This window comes from Fundulus heteroclitus, chromosome 1 (genome assembly GCF_011125445.2).
Source record: "Fundulus heteroclitus isolate FHET01 chromosome 1, MU-UCD_Fhet_4.1, whole genome shotgun sequence".
Taxonomy (NCBI): domain Eukaryota; kingdom Metazoa; phylum Chordata; class Actinopteri; order Cyprinodontiformes; family Fundulidae; genus Fundulus; species Fundulus heteroclitus.
The window spans coordinates 42815437-42832937 of NC_046361.1; the positions used below are offsets into that span (position 1 = coordinate 42815437).

The window sequence follows — 17501 nt, forward strand, 5'->3', positions numbered from 1 at the left end:
CGGGGGCATTAGCCCAGTCGTCGATACGCCTCTGCAGCGATGTGAGGAGACTCTCGCTGTCGCTGTCGAGTTTGGAAGAGGATTCAGGGGTTGGCGAGGGGAAAGGAGGGTGGTACGGTCCCGGAAAGAATTTGTCGCTGTCCGGGGAGCAATGCTGCGGTGATGTTGAGCTGTAGTTCTTTCAACCGCGTAGTTGTTCATGGTTTCAGATGCTAAAAGTCTGGTCAGTGAAGTTGCATGGATGGTCCGATCAGTCTGCCCGGTTGTTTTTTTATATGAGAAGGGGTGTGGTTAACGTTGAAGGGGGGCCGGTAATCTGGGGTGTTTGTGAGGAGGGGCGGTGTCTTAAAAAGCTTACCACTTCTTGATCACCCAAAACATCTCTCCAGTTGCAAACATTGCCAGAACAGCGTTGACATCCGGTCTGCTTATCATCTTGTCGACGCCAGGCCGTCAAGCAGAAAAATAACCAACCGAGTTGTTTTATCTTGAGCGCTGTCTTCGGAGTTGCGCGGAGAAAGCCATCGACCGTGTAAGATCCCCGCCCTTGATTGTCAGTGTTGGTGAGAAGATCCTATTTGTTGAATCTGTGGTCATGTTATCGAATTCCTAGAGTGGGGGAGGGGACCGGAAAATGGGGGAGGGGTATGGATTTTCCGAAGTGGGGGGAGGGGACGGAAATGGGGGGGGGTACGGATGAGAATGATATTTGTGCTAAATTTATGAAGAAAAAATAAGAAACACAGTAAGACACCCAAAACTTCAATCATTTTTTCATTTTACAATGCTTTATTTTAATACTGACTGAGCCTTGATGGTAACAAAAAAGTTATAATAAAGGGGAGATAAACATTTCACACATAAATGTCTTTTGACATGTTTCGGAGGAGTCAACGTGCATGCATTCAGTTAGGTGGGAGGGGGGCCTTATATATACATTATTGATAATACAGGCATTGTGTTTGTCCGCGTGATGAGGATTTTTAGGATGCGTAAAGGCGTGAAATACAACATCCTGTCGATTTTTTTGACAGGGTGTCCGCTATTTATAAATACTAACCATGACGGCGCGAGGGTTGTAGAGAAAGAGACAGTTTTTTGTGTTGAGGGGTCAGATGATTGAGAGAAAGCGAGATCTCCCCCCTTGTGTCTCCTCCCGCGCGGCGCTTCGAACAGGTTGAGTATTGTTTTAACTGCTTACTGACCGAGTAAACTTATGACACTCAAACTGACCTGTAGAGTGTATGGACTTATTATGTTGTAAGCTGCAACCGGTAAGCGATCAGTAACGCTTGCTGTTTACAGGGAGAGCTGAGGGGTTGCATCGCTGGATTCTGGGCTGAGCGAGAACCGTGAGCTTTTTATTTACAGATTCCGGATGGGGAAGCTTATGCGTCTAAACGATTTATATAGTTTTATTTTTAATCTTTATTTTGAAACTTGAAACAGAGTCTGAGTGCTTTTACGGCTGAAACAAAGACTGATTTCCTCCCACCTTAAAGATTAGGTGCGCGTAACGGAATTAAACAATTCAAAATAATCATAATAATACTAATAAAAAGATTGGGTATGTATACCGGAGTTAAATAATTATAAATAACTTTAAATGATTACAATAATACTACTAAATAAGGTTGGGTATGCGTAACGGAATTAAATAATTACAATAATATCAATGATAGTAGTAATAATATTATTAATGATATGAATATAAATGAAAATAATAATAATACAATTAATAAAAGAATAATTAATTTAATAATGATTAATGTGGGGGGTGTCACATGAGGGGTCACGTGGTGGGGTCATATGGAGGTCACGGTAGGGGTCAATGATAGGGTGTCACATGAGGGTCACGAGCAGGGTCACGTGACAATCATGTGATCACCTAAAAGGTCAATTAAAAAATAAACCCCGCCCCTTTTTAATCGCCCCGCCCACTTTTAATCCATCAAAATCGGATTAAAAAGTGACAGAAGGTGTCTCCTATACTCTCTCGTGCGGCTGCATGGCTGTCAGTCAAAGGTGGCACTCTGCAGCACCGGGGCCCCCCAGGGCAACGTTCTGTCTCCGTTTCTCTTCACCCTCTACACCTCGGACATCACTTACAACACGGACAGCTGCCACCTTCAGAAGTTCTCTGATGACTCGGCCATTGTGGGCTGTGTGTCTGAGGGGAACCAGCTGGAGTACCGGTCGGTCATCATGGACTTTGTGGACTGGTGTGAGAAGAACCATCTGTGCTTAAACACCAGTAAGACCAAGGAGATGGTGATGGACCTCAGGAGAAGACCCCCACCTCACTCACCTGTGAACATCCAGGGGCAGGACATAGAAACTGTGGAGAGTTTCAGATACCTGGGTGTTCACGTCAACAATAAACTGGACTGGACTCATAACACAGATGCTCTGTATAAGAAGGGCCAGAGCCGCCTCCACCTCCTGAGGAGGCTGAGGTCCTTTGGAGTGAGCCGACCTCTGCTTAAGACCTTCTATGACTCTGTGGTGGCCTCAGCCCTCCTCTACGCTGTCGTCTGCTGGGCCCCAGGCAGCACAGAGCGGGACAGAAAGAGGCTGAATAAGCTGGTGAGGAAGGCCACTTCTGTCCTGGGCTGCCCTCTGGACTCTGTGGAGGAAGTGGCTGAGAGGAGGGTGTTGTCCAAGTTCACATCCATCATGGACAACACCTTCCACCCCCTGCACCAGACTGTAGAGGAGCTGAGCAGCTCCTTCAGTGCAAGACTTAGACATCCTGTCTGTAAAAAGGAGCGCTACCGCAGGTCATTTATTCCTGCTGCTATCAGACTGTACAATGCTGCACTGTAACTGCAACTGTGACCATAACTGTAACAATTAATGTGCAATAACTAATGTGCAATAATCTATTTAATACACTGTACTAGAACCCGTGCAATTATCCTGATGTAGTGACTTCTGCTGCTATCAATACCTGAACATAAGTCAGCCCACATGTATGTATGTATGTACAAATGTATACAATGTATATGCACATATATACACGTAGGTACGTATGTTTGTAGGCGCATAGATATATGTATATATTTAAGTATACTGTATAGATATGTTTATATATATATATAGACCACTAAGAATGTAAATGAGACATCATATGCCCATTCCTATTTCCTTTTTGTACTTTTTTTTTTTTTTTTGGTATTCTTTTTGATCCATTGTATATATGAAGATTCACTGTATATAACTGAATACACCTTCCCTACTCTGCACCTTCTTGTATGAGCCGATGTGACGAGTGAATTTCTCCATTGTGAGATCAATAAAGGATATATATATATATATATATATATATATATATATATATATATATATATATATATATATATATATATATATATAATATTCACCAATGTTTAAAGCTCTGATGCCTTCACGGAGTAGATGCAAAAACTTGGACATGTAGACCTGTATCTCTCTATCTAATATGAGAAAAATCACATTCTAATTCTAATATAAACAATATCTTTTAATCTTCCTTGTGAAAGGTTATCCCTCTAACCCTGACGTCAGTAGTCCGTCGATTTAAACAAAAATACGCCGCACAGTGCTGAGTTATCATTAGTGTGTTCAGCTTGAATCAGCAGGTTAGGGTAGCAGGTCGACCGCCCCAAGATGGCGGCCATAATTCCTGCGCCGCGACAGTCAATGCGGGGTCTACTCTTACATCATCGTCTATGAGAAAAAGCAGCAACGCGGGGGAGTCAGCAGCTTTTACTCTGAAAAGCGGAAGCGGAAGTGCTGAGAAGGACGGCAGCACCGTGAGGATGAGGAGACCCGTCTCCAGCTTGAACCTAAGTTCCAGTGTGAAGGTGAAGCTGCTCAGGGCTGGGTTCCAGTTCAGCACCGACCTGCAGAACCTGGACCCGGAACACCTGAGCGCAGGTAGGCGACAACTTCCTGGTGGACCTGGAGCGCCTCTAATGCCGGAAGTACCTCACAAACACGTGCTCTTGTGAGGACGTCATAACACCCGCTGCTTTCAGATTGTCAGTGAAATTCTTCTAAAGTGAGGCTGAACCAGAGACAATGGCCGTTTCTCAATTCAGGTCTCAAGTCCGGTCTTGGCAAGAACACTGGAAGATCAGACTTGACGAGCACGCAGCACGTATTGTGTATTGGAACAGACGTATACTCGTGACGTCATCACACCCACAGTTCTTATGCATTTCTTTAATATTCAAAACTATTTATACACTACACCATAATATCTTATTGAAAACGGTTTTTTTATTATTTTTTATTATTAATTTCTAAAAAGTCTAAAAGATATCTAAAAAAATTACAGAGCTGTGGGTATAAAACCAGCAATAGCGAGTTGTAATTGTTGTAGTTGTAGAGGCGATTGAATCTTTTTAAAAAATCAGCACTTTATAGAAGCAAAATGAGCAATTTTGCTGTTGCTTCGGTCGTTGGTCAGCTTTACCAGCAGGCTGAAGAGGAGGTGGATTGTTTACATTTTTACCATCTTATTAAAACTCACCCGTCCACGTATGATGGCGATTTCCTTGATGAACATAACCAGATGTGAACTGGTTGTGAGCCTCTAGATCCTTGTAAGCTCTCATTTCCTCGAGAGTGTGCAGAGGGTTCTCACCGAACACCAGGTAATGCACTATGTCGCCGTGCTCTACATTTGGCCAATCATCTGGATTACGGCTTAAGCCGGGCGTACACTGTACGAGTTTTTCCCCTTTTCGGGCCGATTCTTCAGTCGTGCGAGCATTTTTTGAATCGGGCCGAATTTCAGCTTGATCGTAGAGGGGGGAGGAGGGGGGACTGGCTTCTCCAGACTACCTCCCGATCAGGAATCGGACGATCGGTGAAAATCAAACATGTTTGAAATTCAGTCGGCTGTCGTGAGGTTTTCGTGAGCGCATCCTGCTGTTCAAGCAGAGCTACGAGGGGGCGCCCTCCCCTCCTCTCCGTCCCCGCCAGCGGAGGGAGGGAAGCGGGCGTCCCTGAAGCGACCTCCGGCCGGTGTTGGGGAGGGCGAGCCGTCCGGTCCGCGCAAAGCGCTGGCCGCCTGTTTCGGCACTCCTCCGCTTGCTGGGGGGGGGGGGGGGGGGGTGCGGGCCAGGCGACCTGCCGTGCCGAGCGGCCGCCGATGCGTCTCGTCCCTCCTCTCTCCCCTCCGTTCCCCCGACGCCCGGTGCCTCCTGCGGGCTTCGCCAGAGCTGGGCTCCAACCCCTGCTCTGGGTCCCTGTCACCTACCGTCGCTCACCTGCCTCTGTCCCCACAGTGAGCGGTCCCAGAGGGGACACGACGTACAGTGTGAGCAGTCCGGTCTCGTCCGAGCGTCGCGCCGCACAGATCGTGAGCGGTGAACTTTTTAAACCCCGCGGTTCCGTCGCACAGTTTGAGATGTATATAAGTACCACGACTGAAAAACTCGTACAGTGTACGCCCGGCTTAAACAAGGCACCGTGGTGGGCATACGGGTCCATATGGTCGATCACGGAACATTTCCTCAGATATACGTCCTTATCTGGTCGCTCTAGCGTGCTGGCGTACTTATCCATTCGCGATACGAAAATACGTGTACGACAACTAGAGATAAGGAAGTGTACCACCCAATATGGCGGACCAGAAGTTGGCCAGTGACGTCAGTGAAAACCCCCTATTAAGGAGGCAAATCCGAGCAAGGAGAAGATTGATGCGGCAGAGGAGGCTCAGAAGGCAGGCTTTGCTCACCCATCTATTGCCAACTGGGAGGCATTTTAAGATTGACAGCCTATTTCCTACTTTTATCTTAAAAATAATATTGGGGATGGTAATAAAAACGTGATCAGGTTGAAATTGTGACTATTGTTCTATAATGAATTAAAATGAAGACCCAATTTTAACATTAGAAGCAGTATGACAGTAGAGTTAAGCTACTTTATTGCACCTACTGACCTTCACAGTATTGATCATTAAGAAAGGGAAAAAAGGGCGCGCATGTGGCGCAGCGGGTAGCGCGACCCATATACAGAGGCCTTAGTCCTCGACGCGGTTGACCCGGGGTCGAATCAGACCCGCGGTCCTTTGCCGAATGTCTCTCCCCCTCTTCTACCCCCCTTCCTGTCAGCCTACTTTCGAAAAGGGCGAGCCGCGAAAAAAAGAAAGGGAAAAAAAACATATTTTTATGTCTGTCCACCTTTACAGTGATTAATCTATAAATTATGTGCAGTTAGTTCAGCTCATTTTTCAGTTAAATGGTAAAAATACCAGAGAAGGGAAGCCATTTGTTACATTTACTATACTGGACTAGTTTTACAACACTATACATTTTACCTTTTCTTTCTTGAGAACTATAATAATCTGCATGTTAAGCAGGTATAGTTTTATGCTGTGAAAAGGTGACATTTGAAAAAAAAAAATTATGGTAACATTTGGCATTTTTTATTTACAGGAAGAAACAGAAACAAAATATGTGAGGATAAACACTTCTGTGCCGATCCTCCAAATATTTTTTAATGAAGGGGACCTGAAACCAGCCTTCAGGCTAAGAAGGGCCACCATCGAACTCCTCCTTCAGCTGCTGCCCATCCAGAAGGTCCATGGATGGCCACAGGAGATAGAGGTGCTGGTGACCCTCTGCTGGCTGGTCTGCAGTGCATCCTATAGGGCAGTGGTTCTCAAACTTTTTTCAGTGATGTACCCCCTTAAAAATATATTTTTAGTCAAGTACCCCCTGACACAGGCAAAACATTTTTGGAAGAAAAAAGAGGTACAGTGCTGTAAAATCACTGTCTTATTTATTAAAGCCAAACAACTGATCCATACTCCAACCATTGCATGTAGAAAAAAAAAGAAAAACAGAAGACGGTGACCACCAGGAAGGCATAAAACCAGTCAAAACTGAAATATGCTGCTAACGCTGCTAATTTATATTGGTCTCTGTAATGGTACAACATTGAATATTTACATAAATACCTAAAATGTGTTCACAGAAATAAATCTATAACTTAATTATAAATAAGTTATATTTTGTTTACAAAATAAATTAACTTAAATAAAGATTTGCTTACAAAAAAATAAAGGTTACATCTTTTAGGATAAAAAAAAGAAGATTGCACTTTAATCACTTTGCATTGAACATTTGATTTGATTTGAACAGTATGTAACAGGCAGTGATTTATGAACAGGAAAAAAATTACTCAATACATTTTAATGAGAAATATGGGCTTGCACCTCACTGAGGATCTTTGTCATTCTTATTGGCAGGGAGGCAACTGCAGTGATCAAGCTCTTCTCCAGGCACAGTCTGTTTCTTTGCTTTGTTTTGATCAGCATCATTGCAGAGAAGGAGGCCTCACATAAATATGTGGATGCAAAGGGTAGCAGCTGCTCCAAAGCTTTCTGTCCCAGATCAGGGTGCTCCTGCCTCACACACACCCAAAACTGTGTGAGCGTGGATGCACCAAACTTCATCTGCAGGCCACGGTCAGATGCTACTTCCATTAGTTTTTCCTGATGACTGACAGGAAGCTTGCTTCTGTTTGCTTCAGACAAGAGAAATGGATTTCTCACCCAATCCAGCTGTGCAGATTTCTCATCCATGTCAGCAAAGTAGGAGTGAAAACCACTGATCAAGTTAGCCAAATGTCCCACTATGACTAACTTCACCGGAGCTGTCGCCACATCCTCACTGCAGAGAAAAGCATCCAGCTGAGGAAAGCAGGTGAAATCCTCCTGATCACATGCCCTTTTCCACATCTCTACTTTCTTCAGGAAACCACCCACCTTGTCATACAGGTTCAGGATGCTGGTGCCCTTGCCCTGCAAGGACATATTCAGTTCATTCAGTTTCCTGAATATATCTGCCAGATAGCAAAGCTTTGCAAGCCAGTCAGTGTTCTCAAACAAGGTGGCATGGGGAGATCCGTGCTTTGTCAGGAAGGTGTGCACTTCAGCTCGCAACTCAAATAGCCTGTTCAGTACTTTTCCACGGGACAGCCAGCGCACTTCAGTATGCAGGAGCAGTTCAGTGTGTTCAGCTCCCGTATTTTCACAGAGGCTGCGGAACAAACGTGCGTTAATTGGCCTTGATTTGATGAAGTTTATAACTTTAATGCTGTCGTTCAAAATATCGTGAAGCACAGGGCTCATTTTCTTGGACGCTAGCGCTTCCCTGTGTATCACACAGTGCGTCCACTTGATGAGGGGATTTTCTTTTTTAATCCGCGCTATGAGCCCTTTCGCGCTGCCCGTCATTGATGCAGCCGCATCTGTGCAGACGCTGCTGCAGGATTTCCAGCTGATAGCGTTTTCAGTGAAAAACATGTTAACGACATTAAAAATGTCCTCTCCGGTTGTTCGCCCCTCCATTTCTTTGCAGAATAGGATGTGTTCACAGATGTCGTCTGTGTCAATGTATCTTACAAATGCAACAAGTTGCGCATTTCCACTCACATCTGTGGATTCATCCAGCTGCAGTGAAAATGAGTCGCCAAGTTTCCCCACAACTTGTTCGACAATGTCTGTGCCCATGTGATCTATTCTGCGGCAAACTGTGTCATTAGACAGAGGCACAGTTTTTAATGTATCCGCTGATTTTTTGTCCAGCATAGTTTCGGCCAATACAACAGCAGCGGGGAGCAGTAGGTCTTCCGCTATGGTGAACGGTTTTTTTGGCTTTAGCAACAAGCAAAGACACCGCGTAAGAAGCCTCCAGGGCTTTGGCTGATGTGGTGGAGGCTTTTCGCATTGCGGCTTGGGATGACTTGAACTCAGAAAGTTTCCTCTTGAAGAACTCCGGTGGCTTACCAACGTGACATCCATGTTTTGTTGTGAGATGCCGCTGGAGGTGCGCTGGCTTCATGCTAGCGTTGGCTAATTTCTCCCCGCAAAAAAAACACAGTGCCAGGGGGGGGTCAGAGATCGTGGACGTAAATCCCATTAAAACATACTTCTCCATGTACGTTCTGTACTTCGTTGGCTCTGGTTTTGCCTTCTTTTTAACTTCATCTGCACTTTCAGCAGCGTTGCTGCTACGCTTTAGCCACGTCTCCATAGTTACAGCGTAACCATGGTAACGACAGGTCGTTGACAAGTGCGCTGGGTCCGTGGGTCAAACTAACTTGGTGGGGGGTCCGTTTTATTTTAAAGGATATTGAAACTAAATACTGAATATAAAATGCAGTGCATGAACACACATTTATATTCTATCGAACTTTTTACAGAATAATTTCTCCCAAGACTTATTATGAGGAGCCTACTGATTTTTAAAATATATTTTGAAAAGCTTCACGTACCCCCTGCAGTACCTCCACGTACCCCCAGGGGTACGCGTACCCCCATTTGAGAATCACTGCTATAGGGAAACAGCTTGCCAGTAAGATCTCTTACCTTCTTGTCCTTAAATAGAGCCACAATGACACACAATTGATAAATAGATTATATTAATTGGATAGAAGATTAAGACAGATCAGCATATTACCTAAAGTACAAGTTAATTTTATATTTGGTACAGGTCAAGGGGAGGCACCCTACAACAGTAACCATGCCAAGGCGAGAAACATCACTGAGTGCGCCTATGGTGGTCTGAAGACACGGTGGTGTTCCATCTTCTTAAGGGGGCTGGAGGTCCGCCTGACGTTTGCCCCAAAAGTAATCACCGCCTGCTGCATCATCCACAATATTAGTATAGACCAGTTCACTGTTATTGTTTTGATCCGGGTTTTTCGCGCATGCGCGCCGGACTGGTAGGCAAAAGGCGAACACAATTGCGGACGCAAACAAAGGAAACGATGAGTTCTCCACATATTTTTCTTCTTTAGATAACGTATCACAAGATCGTTTTAAGAGTAAGTTGATGGTTAATGGTATCAGATTGCCAGATCCACACAGCAAAAGCCTGAAGGGACGGAGCGAGTCTGTGAAATGCTGGCCGAGGGTTTCGTACCGCGACACAGCTGCTTTATAAACACGCAGGCCAGTACGGACAAGAGAGCACGAAAGCCCCTGAAACCACTGGACGGCTACAATTATTTTATATCGGGACCCCATGAGGGATTAGGCGGGTCAGAAAATGGATGGATGGACGTTCACACGTTTGTGTAACATCTGAAAGCGGAGTCGGACACAGACCGCGCCTCGGCAGAGAGGAAGGCCCGCCACCGGTAGGTAAAAAAACATTGTTCACTACCGATTATTTTGGTGTTTCTGTCTTGTTAAAATGGGTGGGGGTGTCGGCGACATTGCAGCGTAAACACGGAAGTACTAGCGCGTGTGAACGGGGGCGTAATGGAGCCGCTTTCTGGAGCAGAAGCCTGCTGCTGCTCCTGACAGCCGGAGAAGGGGGCTGCTACAGCAGCTGCTGCAGCGGCCCCCTTCTCCGGCCCGTGTAGCGATCGCCACCTCCCCTCCGCCGCTATTTAAGTAGAACAATGACTAGAGCAGAATTAAGTTGTATTTACCGGAGATGAAGTGTAGACTGCAAATTCTGTTGTAGAATGATGGCTCCCCCAGTCCATTGGGAGTGTCTGCCTGCGCTCTTTTCATTGAAAATATCAATTTCTTTCTTCGTCCTTCCTCCTTCGGTAAACGACAGAAACGTACATCCAATGATTTGGAATGCCTCTCTGTGCAACCGGGAGCACAAGTCGTAGGCATTGCTTAGATTCCAAAAATAAACTAACTAAAAGTACGCTCTAAATCACCCGTTTTGTCATGTAGTAGACGAGAACAGTACTGTTTTTGTCTACCACCGTGCCCGGATGTAGCGCTGACGTCACGCGTGAACTGGTCTATAGAGGCAGGGGACCAGCTAGACGTGGAGGATGAGGAGGTTGACCCAGAGGAGGATGACCATCCGACAGCTGAAGACGGGGAGCTGCTCCAGCTGGCTGCATGTTTAAGTGAACATGACTACATCTGACCTAATGTAGATCAGTTGGAGTCATGTTCACATGCTGCTTCATTTCAATGTTTTCACCACCTGTGAAAATAAATTAAATAATCAGTAAATTAATTTCCATTACAGCTATTTTTAATTATAAGTTTATAGGCGTTGTCTATTTGTATAAGATCTTAATAGAAGTTATTTATTTGTTTTAAACCATGTTAGTAACTGTTAATAATTTGTTGAATATATTACACCTTCATTCTGTTCCAAAGATAAAACATTTGTATAAAATAAATGTTTTTTCATATACTATTATTACTATTATTTTCTTTCCCTCTTTCTCCTCTCAATTATTCGTGTCCTGACTCAGAAGAAACTCACTTAGATAGGAAAAACATTTATAGAATTTATTTATTTATTTATTTTATATGCTGCTGCCGTCCTAGGGAGACATTTACAATTTATTCCAGCAAGTATTGAGTTAATAAAGCAACACACGTCAGTCAGATAAACACAAAACAAATAAATCATAACCAGCGGTATTATGCACACTACTTTTTTTAAATTACGCACTAACTCTGTAAACAGGCCACATAGGGAAGCTTAAAAGTATAATGTTCTCGCCTCAAACGATCTTAAAACATACTTTTGAAGAACAACAGCAGCAGAAAAGGGAATTTTTAACTTACCGCTGTGAGCTCTGTTTGCGCTGTCTCGAATCAAGCTGCGGCCGCGGTGCATTCTGGGCAAGCGGTCAGTCTGAAGAACGCACAAGTCTGCTCTGATGCATGCTCGATAAAGAGGGCGGGCGAGAACAACATCCGGGGAATTCGGCGCGTTCTCGATTTGGCGTTCTCAGCATTGGAACAGTGCTCGGGCTGAGGCTGATGACGTGTCACGAGCACACGAGAACGCTCAAGAACGCATATTGAGAAACGGTCCTAATATGATGAGTAGACGCCTCATGGATCGCTGTTGCCTACTAGCGCTGTTGTGTGGCCGCCATCTTGGAAAGGTCGCCCGCTCCACTCAGTATAATGTGTTTATCAGACAGGCAGCATTTCATCAGTTATAACTTGCTGAATATGATTTTCACACTGTTTTTGCTCCAAACCTTAAACTTACAGCTATAATAACACATGGTTCAGCGCTGTATTCTCAGTGGGGTTTAACAGTAATGGAATATTATGTATTATCAATACATTTTACAGCTATACGTTTTTATAAATGCATATATTATATAAATTACATGGACACTCCATGTCTATCTCTATATTAATATCTATAGTCTTATATCTCTATATATTTCTATAGGTAAGACAAGATTGTTTATACCAGGGGTGTCAAACATACGGCCCGCGGGCCGGATGCGGCCCGCCGAACAATTTAGTCCGGCCCTGTGGCTATATGCATTATCATTATAAAAAAATATATATATTATTTTTTTTCCCAGTGTCCTGTCTGGCAATGTGGCAAAAATAATTGTTGTCTTAATGCCAAAAAGAGCTCATCAGATTTGACTTTCACAAGTGGTGCAGTACTGCTTTTGCCATAGTGCTCCGCTTGATTTATGAATGTGAATAGTTTTATTATGATTCATGCGGGCAATATCTCAAATGATATGGACACTACAATGGGAAAGTAGTAGAGGAAAGGAAGAACAAGAAGAAAAAAAACAAAAGGTGAAAGAAAGAGGAGATAAAAGGAACAGAATGATAAAACAATTATTGAAAAAAACATGTACTTCGTTTAATTGAAAATATGCAGTTCCTATATTGTCCACGAGGGGCGCTGTGTTTTAATTCAGGTGTGGAAAAATTTTAATCATTTCTTAATTTTTATCTGTTTGATGTATTTTGTCATGTAGGACAGTGTTTTTAAGTTCCAAAAAATGTGAAAAATGTTTTTCAACATTGTATAATCACTGTGATCAGTTCTTATGCATAATGCACAAGTAAATGTTTAACTGAGTAAAAGTATTGTTGAAATTGCACATACTTTTCTTAAAAACGCTGAGGTTATTCATAATATATTGTGTAAAAGTGAAATTAACTTAATATAAAAATCAACAACAAGTCCACATTTATTAGTTCTATTTAATCTTCCAATGAGTTTACTCGTGTGGCGCTCTTGAGATCAGATTAAGCTGAATGCGGCCCCTCAACCAAAATGAGTTTGACACCCCTGGTTTATACAGTACTTTTCAGTAAAGACTTTTCAAAGTGCTGTATTGCCCTCAACAATATTTCTATATCTTTATATAATATTGTTGAAGGACTCCGACAATTTTCCTGTCACAAAAAAAGTAATTAACAGCTTGACTTCAGTGAGAAAAATAAAACATTAAATATTGGTGCTGGGCATATTTGCGTGTCCTCTCAGGAAGACACATAGGTCTCTGTCATATACAGCAAATGTGTCCAAATTCTCAGGAGTTATGATAGGAATAAATACAGGAAAAGATCCTTGCTAGATTAATTTGTTCCTATGTTTTCAGAGAGGAACAGGATATTTTTAGACCGTTGAAATATTAAGTTCTCAATTGATGGTCCTCAAAACGTCTTTTTCTAAGTTCTGATCAGTTATTTCAGCTTTGTTGTCCCAGCAGGTTATGGTTCTAAAAGCTGCTCCTTGTGGTTCTGGGTTGCAATATTCTGAGTTTACGTTAGAGCAGAGAAAACTAGTTGTAGTGATAATGACTCTGCAGATAGAAAACGTTATTAGAAGCGTGTGGATCTGGTTCTGGTGCTTCTTTGGTTCCACCGTCCTTGTTCCTCATCAGGGAAGTAGCTCCAGGTGGACGCAGCGTCGCTCTATAATAATGTAGACGTAAAAAGTACGGTGCAGTGAAACGGCTCCTAGAACGGCGCTCTTCTCAAAGGGTGAATGTGAGCCGCTGGGATCACTGATTGGACGTCGTTTGTTGAGGTTTTCACCTTCACGGCTAATTTAGACGAGAGGAATCTGAGCAAATGTTTGATCAAGAACGTTAAAGTCAATATTGATGTGAACTGGACGCTTTGCTCTGGTTCTCCTGGAACCGCTCCTCCTCCTAGAAGTTACAGAAGAAGAACATCTCTAGGTTTCTTATTAACCATTCTGAATAGTTTCCGCCATGTTGTTAGGCTGCGTTTATTGTTAATATATTGATCATTATGACCATTTTTTCACACAACAAAGGGCTGTTTTATTGTGTTTACAGAACTTACAGTCCAGTTCCTACAGGAACCAAACGGAAATCAGCTAAACTAGGTCTAGAAGATAATTATATCAAGATAAAGGTTCTGTTCTACACATGCTGGGCTTCTAGACTTTTACCCCTTTACATATTATGGGTTGTTGAAAAAGGTTCTGAAAGATTTTTATCTTCTTACTTTAACTTAATATATATAGTTTAAGTCTGACCTTTATTTCCCAGTTGAACAGTTTCTACCTCAGCAGGAAATCCAACAGCTACAATAAATCAGGGGCATTTAACTCACAGGCTTAATATTTTTACTAACATGTAATTTCTTATTTCTCGTACATCTAAACATTGTTGTCCTGCAGATGTTGGTGAAGTAGAAGCTGTGTCCTGATCACACAAATGTTAAAGGTTCCTCTGACGGCCAGTTTTACCCGTTCCTCCTGCAGAGGCCTCCGTCTCCCAGCAGGAGGCGCTGGAGGCGCTGCAGGCTGCCAGGACCGGAGAAGGCGGAGCCTCGGTGACGGCTCTGGAGCTCCTGCAGAAGGAGGAGGAGTTCGGGAGCATCGTGACGTTCTCCTCCCGGCTGGACGAAGCTCTCGGAGGAGGAATTCCTGTCGGGAAGGTGACGGAGATCTGCGGCGCTCCAGGAGTCGGGAAAACCCAGCTGTGGTCAGAAAACACGCACAGGACCGAACACACACATCCAGGTGTGCAGGTGGACAGGTGGTCTGCAGATGATTCCTTAGAGACGTCAGTAACGGGGCGGCAGTCACTCCTCCCTCTGTTGAGCTCAGTGATTGGCTCGTTGCTCGTTGTCCCTAACGAGGCCATGTTATGGTCAAAGGTGTGAAACCACCTGGAGATACGAGTCACGGCTGCAGGGCAGGTGGTGGAAAGGTGAAATCTGAGGCCCCTCCTCTGTTTGTCGTTGGTTTGGCGTTGACCGCGTCTTTCTCAGACCACCTGTCTTCCTCGTCCAAAACGTGGACGTTGTTGTCTTCAAACGAGTGTCCCTTTGTCCCATCCACATATGAAATGATGAAGTTCTTCCCTCCAGCCGACCTACAGCAGGTTCTTTTGTTTTGCTTCTGTCACATTTGCATCACGCACCAGTGAATCTGAGCATGCTCAGTGTGGAGAACCTGGTTCATTTTAAATCTTTCAGAACATCAGGAATGACCTGGATCCGTTCACCTGCTGGTTCTGGTGGTTGTGGGTTCAGTTAACTCGGTTCTTCTGTAGCAGACCTCGGCCGTTTCTCCACACTGAGCGCGCTCAGACCGCTGCCTGTGCTGCGGATGAAACGGACACGCTGAGGGATTCTCCCGTGTGACCCGCTGTGATTGGTTCTGTGTGGTTCTGCTCAGCCTGCAGCTGGCCGTGGACGTCCAGGTGCCGCCGTGCTTCGGGGGCCTCGGCGGTCAGGTGATCTTTGTGGACACAGAGGGCAGCTTCCAGCTCCAGAGAGTTGTGGACCTCGCCGGCGCCGCTGTCAGACACTGCTCGCTGCTGGCTGAGGATGAGGAGCAGCGCGTGGCCATGACGACCTTCTCCGTGGAGACCATCCTCTCAAACATCTTCCTGGTACTTAAAGTCAAACTGAGACGTTCATGTTGGTTCTGGTGGTTCTGACGGGCCCACTTCCTTTGGTTTAAGCTCTCGCTGAAATATATTGATAGCAGGCCTCTGATTGGTCCTCTGTCCCTGGTCCCAGGTGCGTTGCCGTGACTACGTGGAGCTGTTGGCCGAGCTACACCTGCTGCCCGACTTCCTGCGGGACCGGCCAAAGCTCCGCCTCCTCGTCGTTGACAGCGTGGCGTTCCCGTTCCTGCGGCTGCACGACGATCTGTCCCAGAGGACACGCCTCCTACAAGGCCTCGGCCTGCAGCTTATCGCCACGGCAACGCGTCACAGCATCGCCGTGGTGATCACCAACCACATGACAACGCGGCTGCGGGGCGGCCAATCACAGCTGGTGCCTGCCCTGGGGGACGTCTGGGGCCACGCGCCCTCCATCAGGCTCCTCCTTCAGTGGGAGGAGTCACGGCGGCTGGCCTCCATCATTAAGTCCCCGGGTCACATGGACGCTACCGTCCAATACCAGATCACCTGCGAGGGCTTCAGAGACGCTGACCAATCAGAGCAGCTGCAGAGCAAACGGCCTCGAATTCAGACCGACCAATGAAACACATCTACGGGAACTTTCAGCCAATCAGAGTCAAGTCTTCAATGTGAGGTTCTTTTTGGGTCCTGCAGGGGGAGCCAGAGAACATCATTATCTCTGAGACTCACCTGTCTGAACTGCTTGCTTTTCATTGGCTGAGAGGACCAATTGCGTTTACCTGCTCAGGTGCTCTTTGTGTCACTGTGAAATTCACTTTTAATTGTCCACCTTGATGTTATATTGTTAATGATGTCACTCAGGTGAACTTGCAGTCTGTTTAGACAAAGAAACACTTTAAACTGATCCTGCAGGTGTACAGGTGTGCTGCAGGTGTCCTGATACTCATTTAACAGGTTTTACTGTATCATTTTCATCCTTGTGATCTTCAGCAGGTTAAAAATCATCTAAGCCATCATCCTAAAGCTACCTGAGTTACAGCGTCACCTCATAGACCCGGTACTTCTGACTCTAAATGTTCTCGGGTTCATGATGTCATCTTCACTAAGAGCTCTTCAGCCGCTCCTCATGGCCTCCAACGGATGAACGGTTCTGGTTCTGAGGTGCAGGTAACAGCACCTGATGGTTGACGGTAGCACACCTAGGGGGCGTGGTCTCTGAAGAGGACAGCCTGCTGTTCTGGCTCCATTATTGGTTATTGATCAATAATTAATAAATGTCTGGTTTTCGTTCATCTTTGCAGCAGAGGATTATTTTTTCCTGCAGGACGGAGAAATTACCTTATTCAGGTTGTTAGGTTTTTAATTCTTTATTAAAAAGGTGCAGAACATTTAATGCAAAAACAAGGCATCAGTAAATGTTTGGTTGGATATAATTATCATTACAAGCAGCTCTGGGAAAAACTAAGACCACAGATCATGTCCTATTTTTTCACATTGCTGATTAATAATTTAAATTACATCATGTAAAATATAAACCATACAAGTAATATGAATGATAAAACAAACAGCTAATGATTGGTGGCCATCCACCCTCTTGTCATAATAAATGGATTTAAAAGGGCTTTGCAGCATCTGACATGATGAGCGCGGTGTTTCCACTTTAATCCTGGACATGATCACCACCCAGGGCTGGACGATAATTCTATAATGATCTCCATCGACAGACGCATGGTTCAATATAAAAAACGGGTAAATAAAAAGTTCAATAAAAGAACAATGCATTCTAACCTGTCATGTAGGTTAATACTAGAGTCATTACATCCTCCCAACCAATCACAAACCCAGGAACGCTCCATCAGCCTTCAGAGAGTTTTTTCTTTTTTAAC

General features: G+C 44.6%; 1 protein-coding gene across 1 annotated transcript; it reads left to right on the plus strand.

Annotated features, from left to right (window-relative positions):
• The first annotated feature begins 3768 nt into the window (after nt 1-3768).
• On the plus strand, nt 3769-16912 carry LOC118556496 (DNA repair protein RAD51 homolog 3-like). Its single transcript, XM_036143496.1, has 4 exons — nt 3769-3918; nt 14499-14721; nt 15420-15636; nt 15767-16912. The coding sequence occupies exons 1-4, from the start codon at nt 3801-3803 to the stop codon at nt 16235-16237; spliced, it is 1029 nt and encodes a 342-aa protein (XP_035999389.1). The 5' UTR covers nt 3769-3800; the 3' UTR covers nt 16238-16912.
• Nucleotides 16913-17501: the final 589 nt, after the last annotated feature.

Excerpts from the sequence above, each read along its gene's own strand:
- LOC118556496 (XM_036143496.1), top strand. The coding sequence starts at position 3,801 with ATGAGGAGACCCGTCTCCAGCTTGAACCTAAGTTCCAGTGTGAAGGTG. Across the intron at positions 3,919-14,498 it reads CCCGGAACACCTGAGCGCAG|AGGCCTCCGTCTCCCAGCAG; the intron begins GTAGGCGACAAC and ends TTCCTCCTGCAG. Across the intron at positions 15,637-15,766 it reads TCCTCTCAAACATCTTCCTG|GTGCGTTGCCGTGACTACGT; the intron begins GTACTTAAAGTC and ends CCCTGGTCCCAG.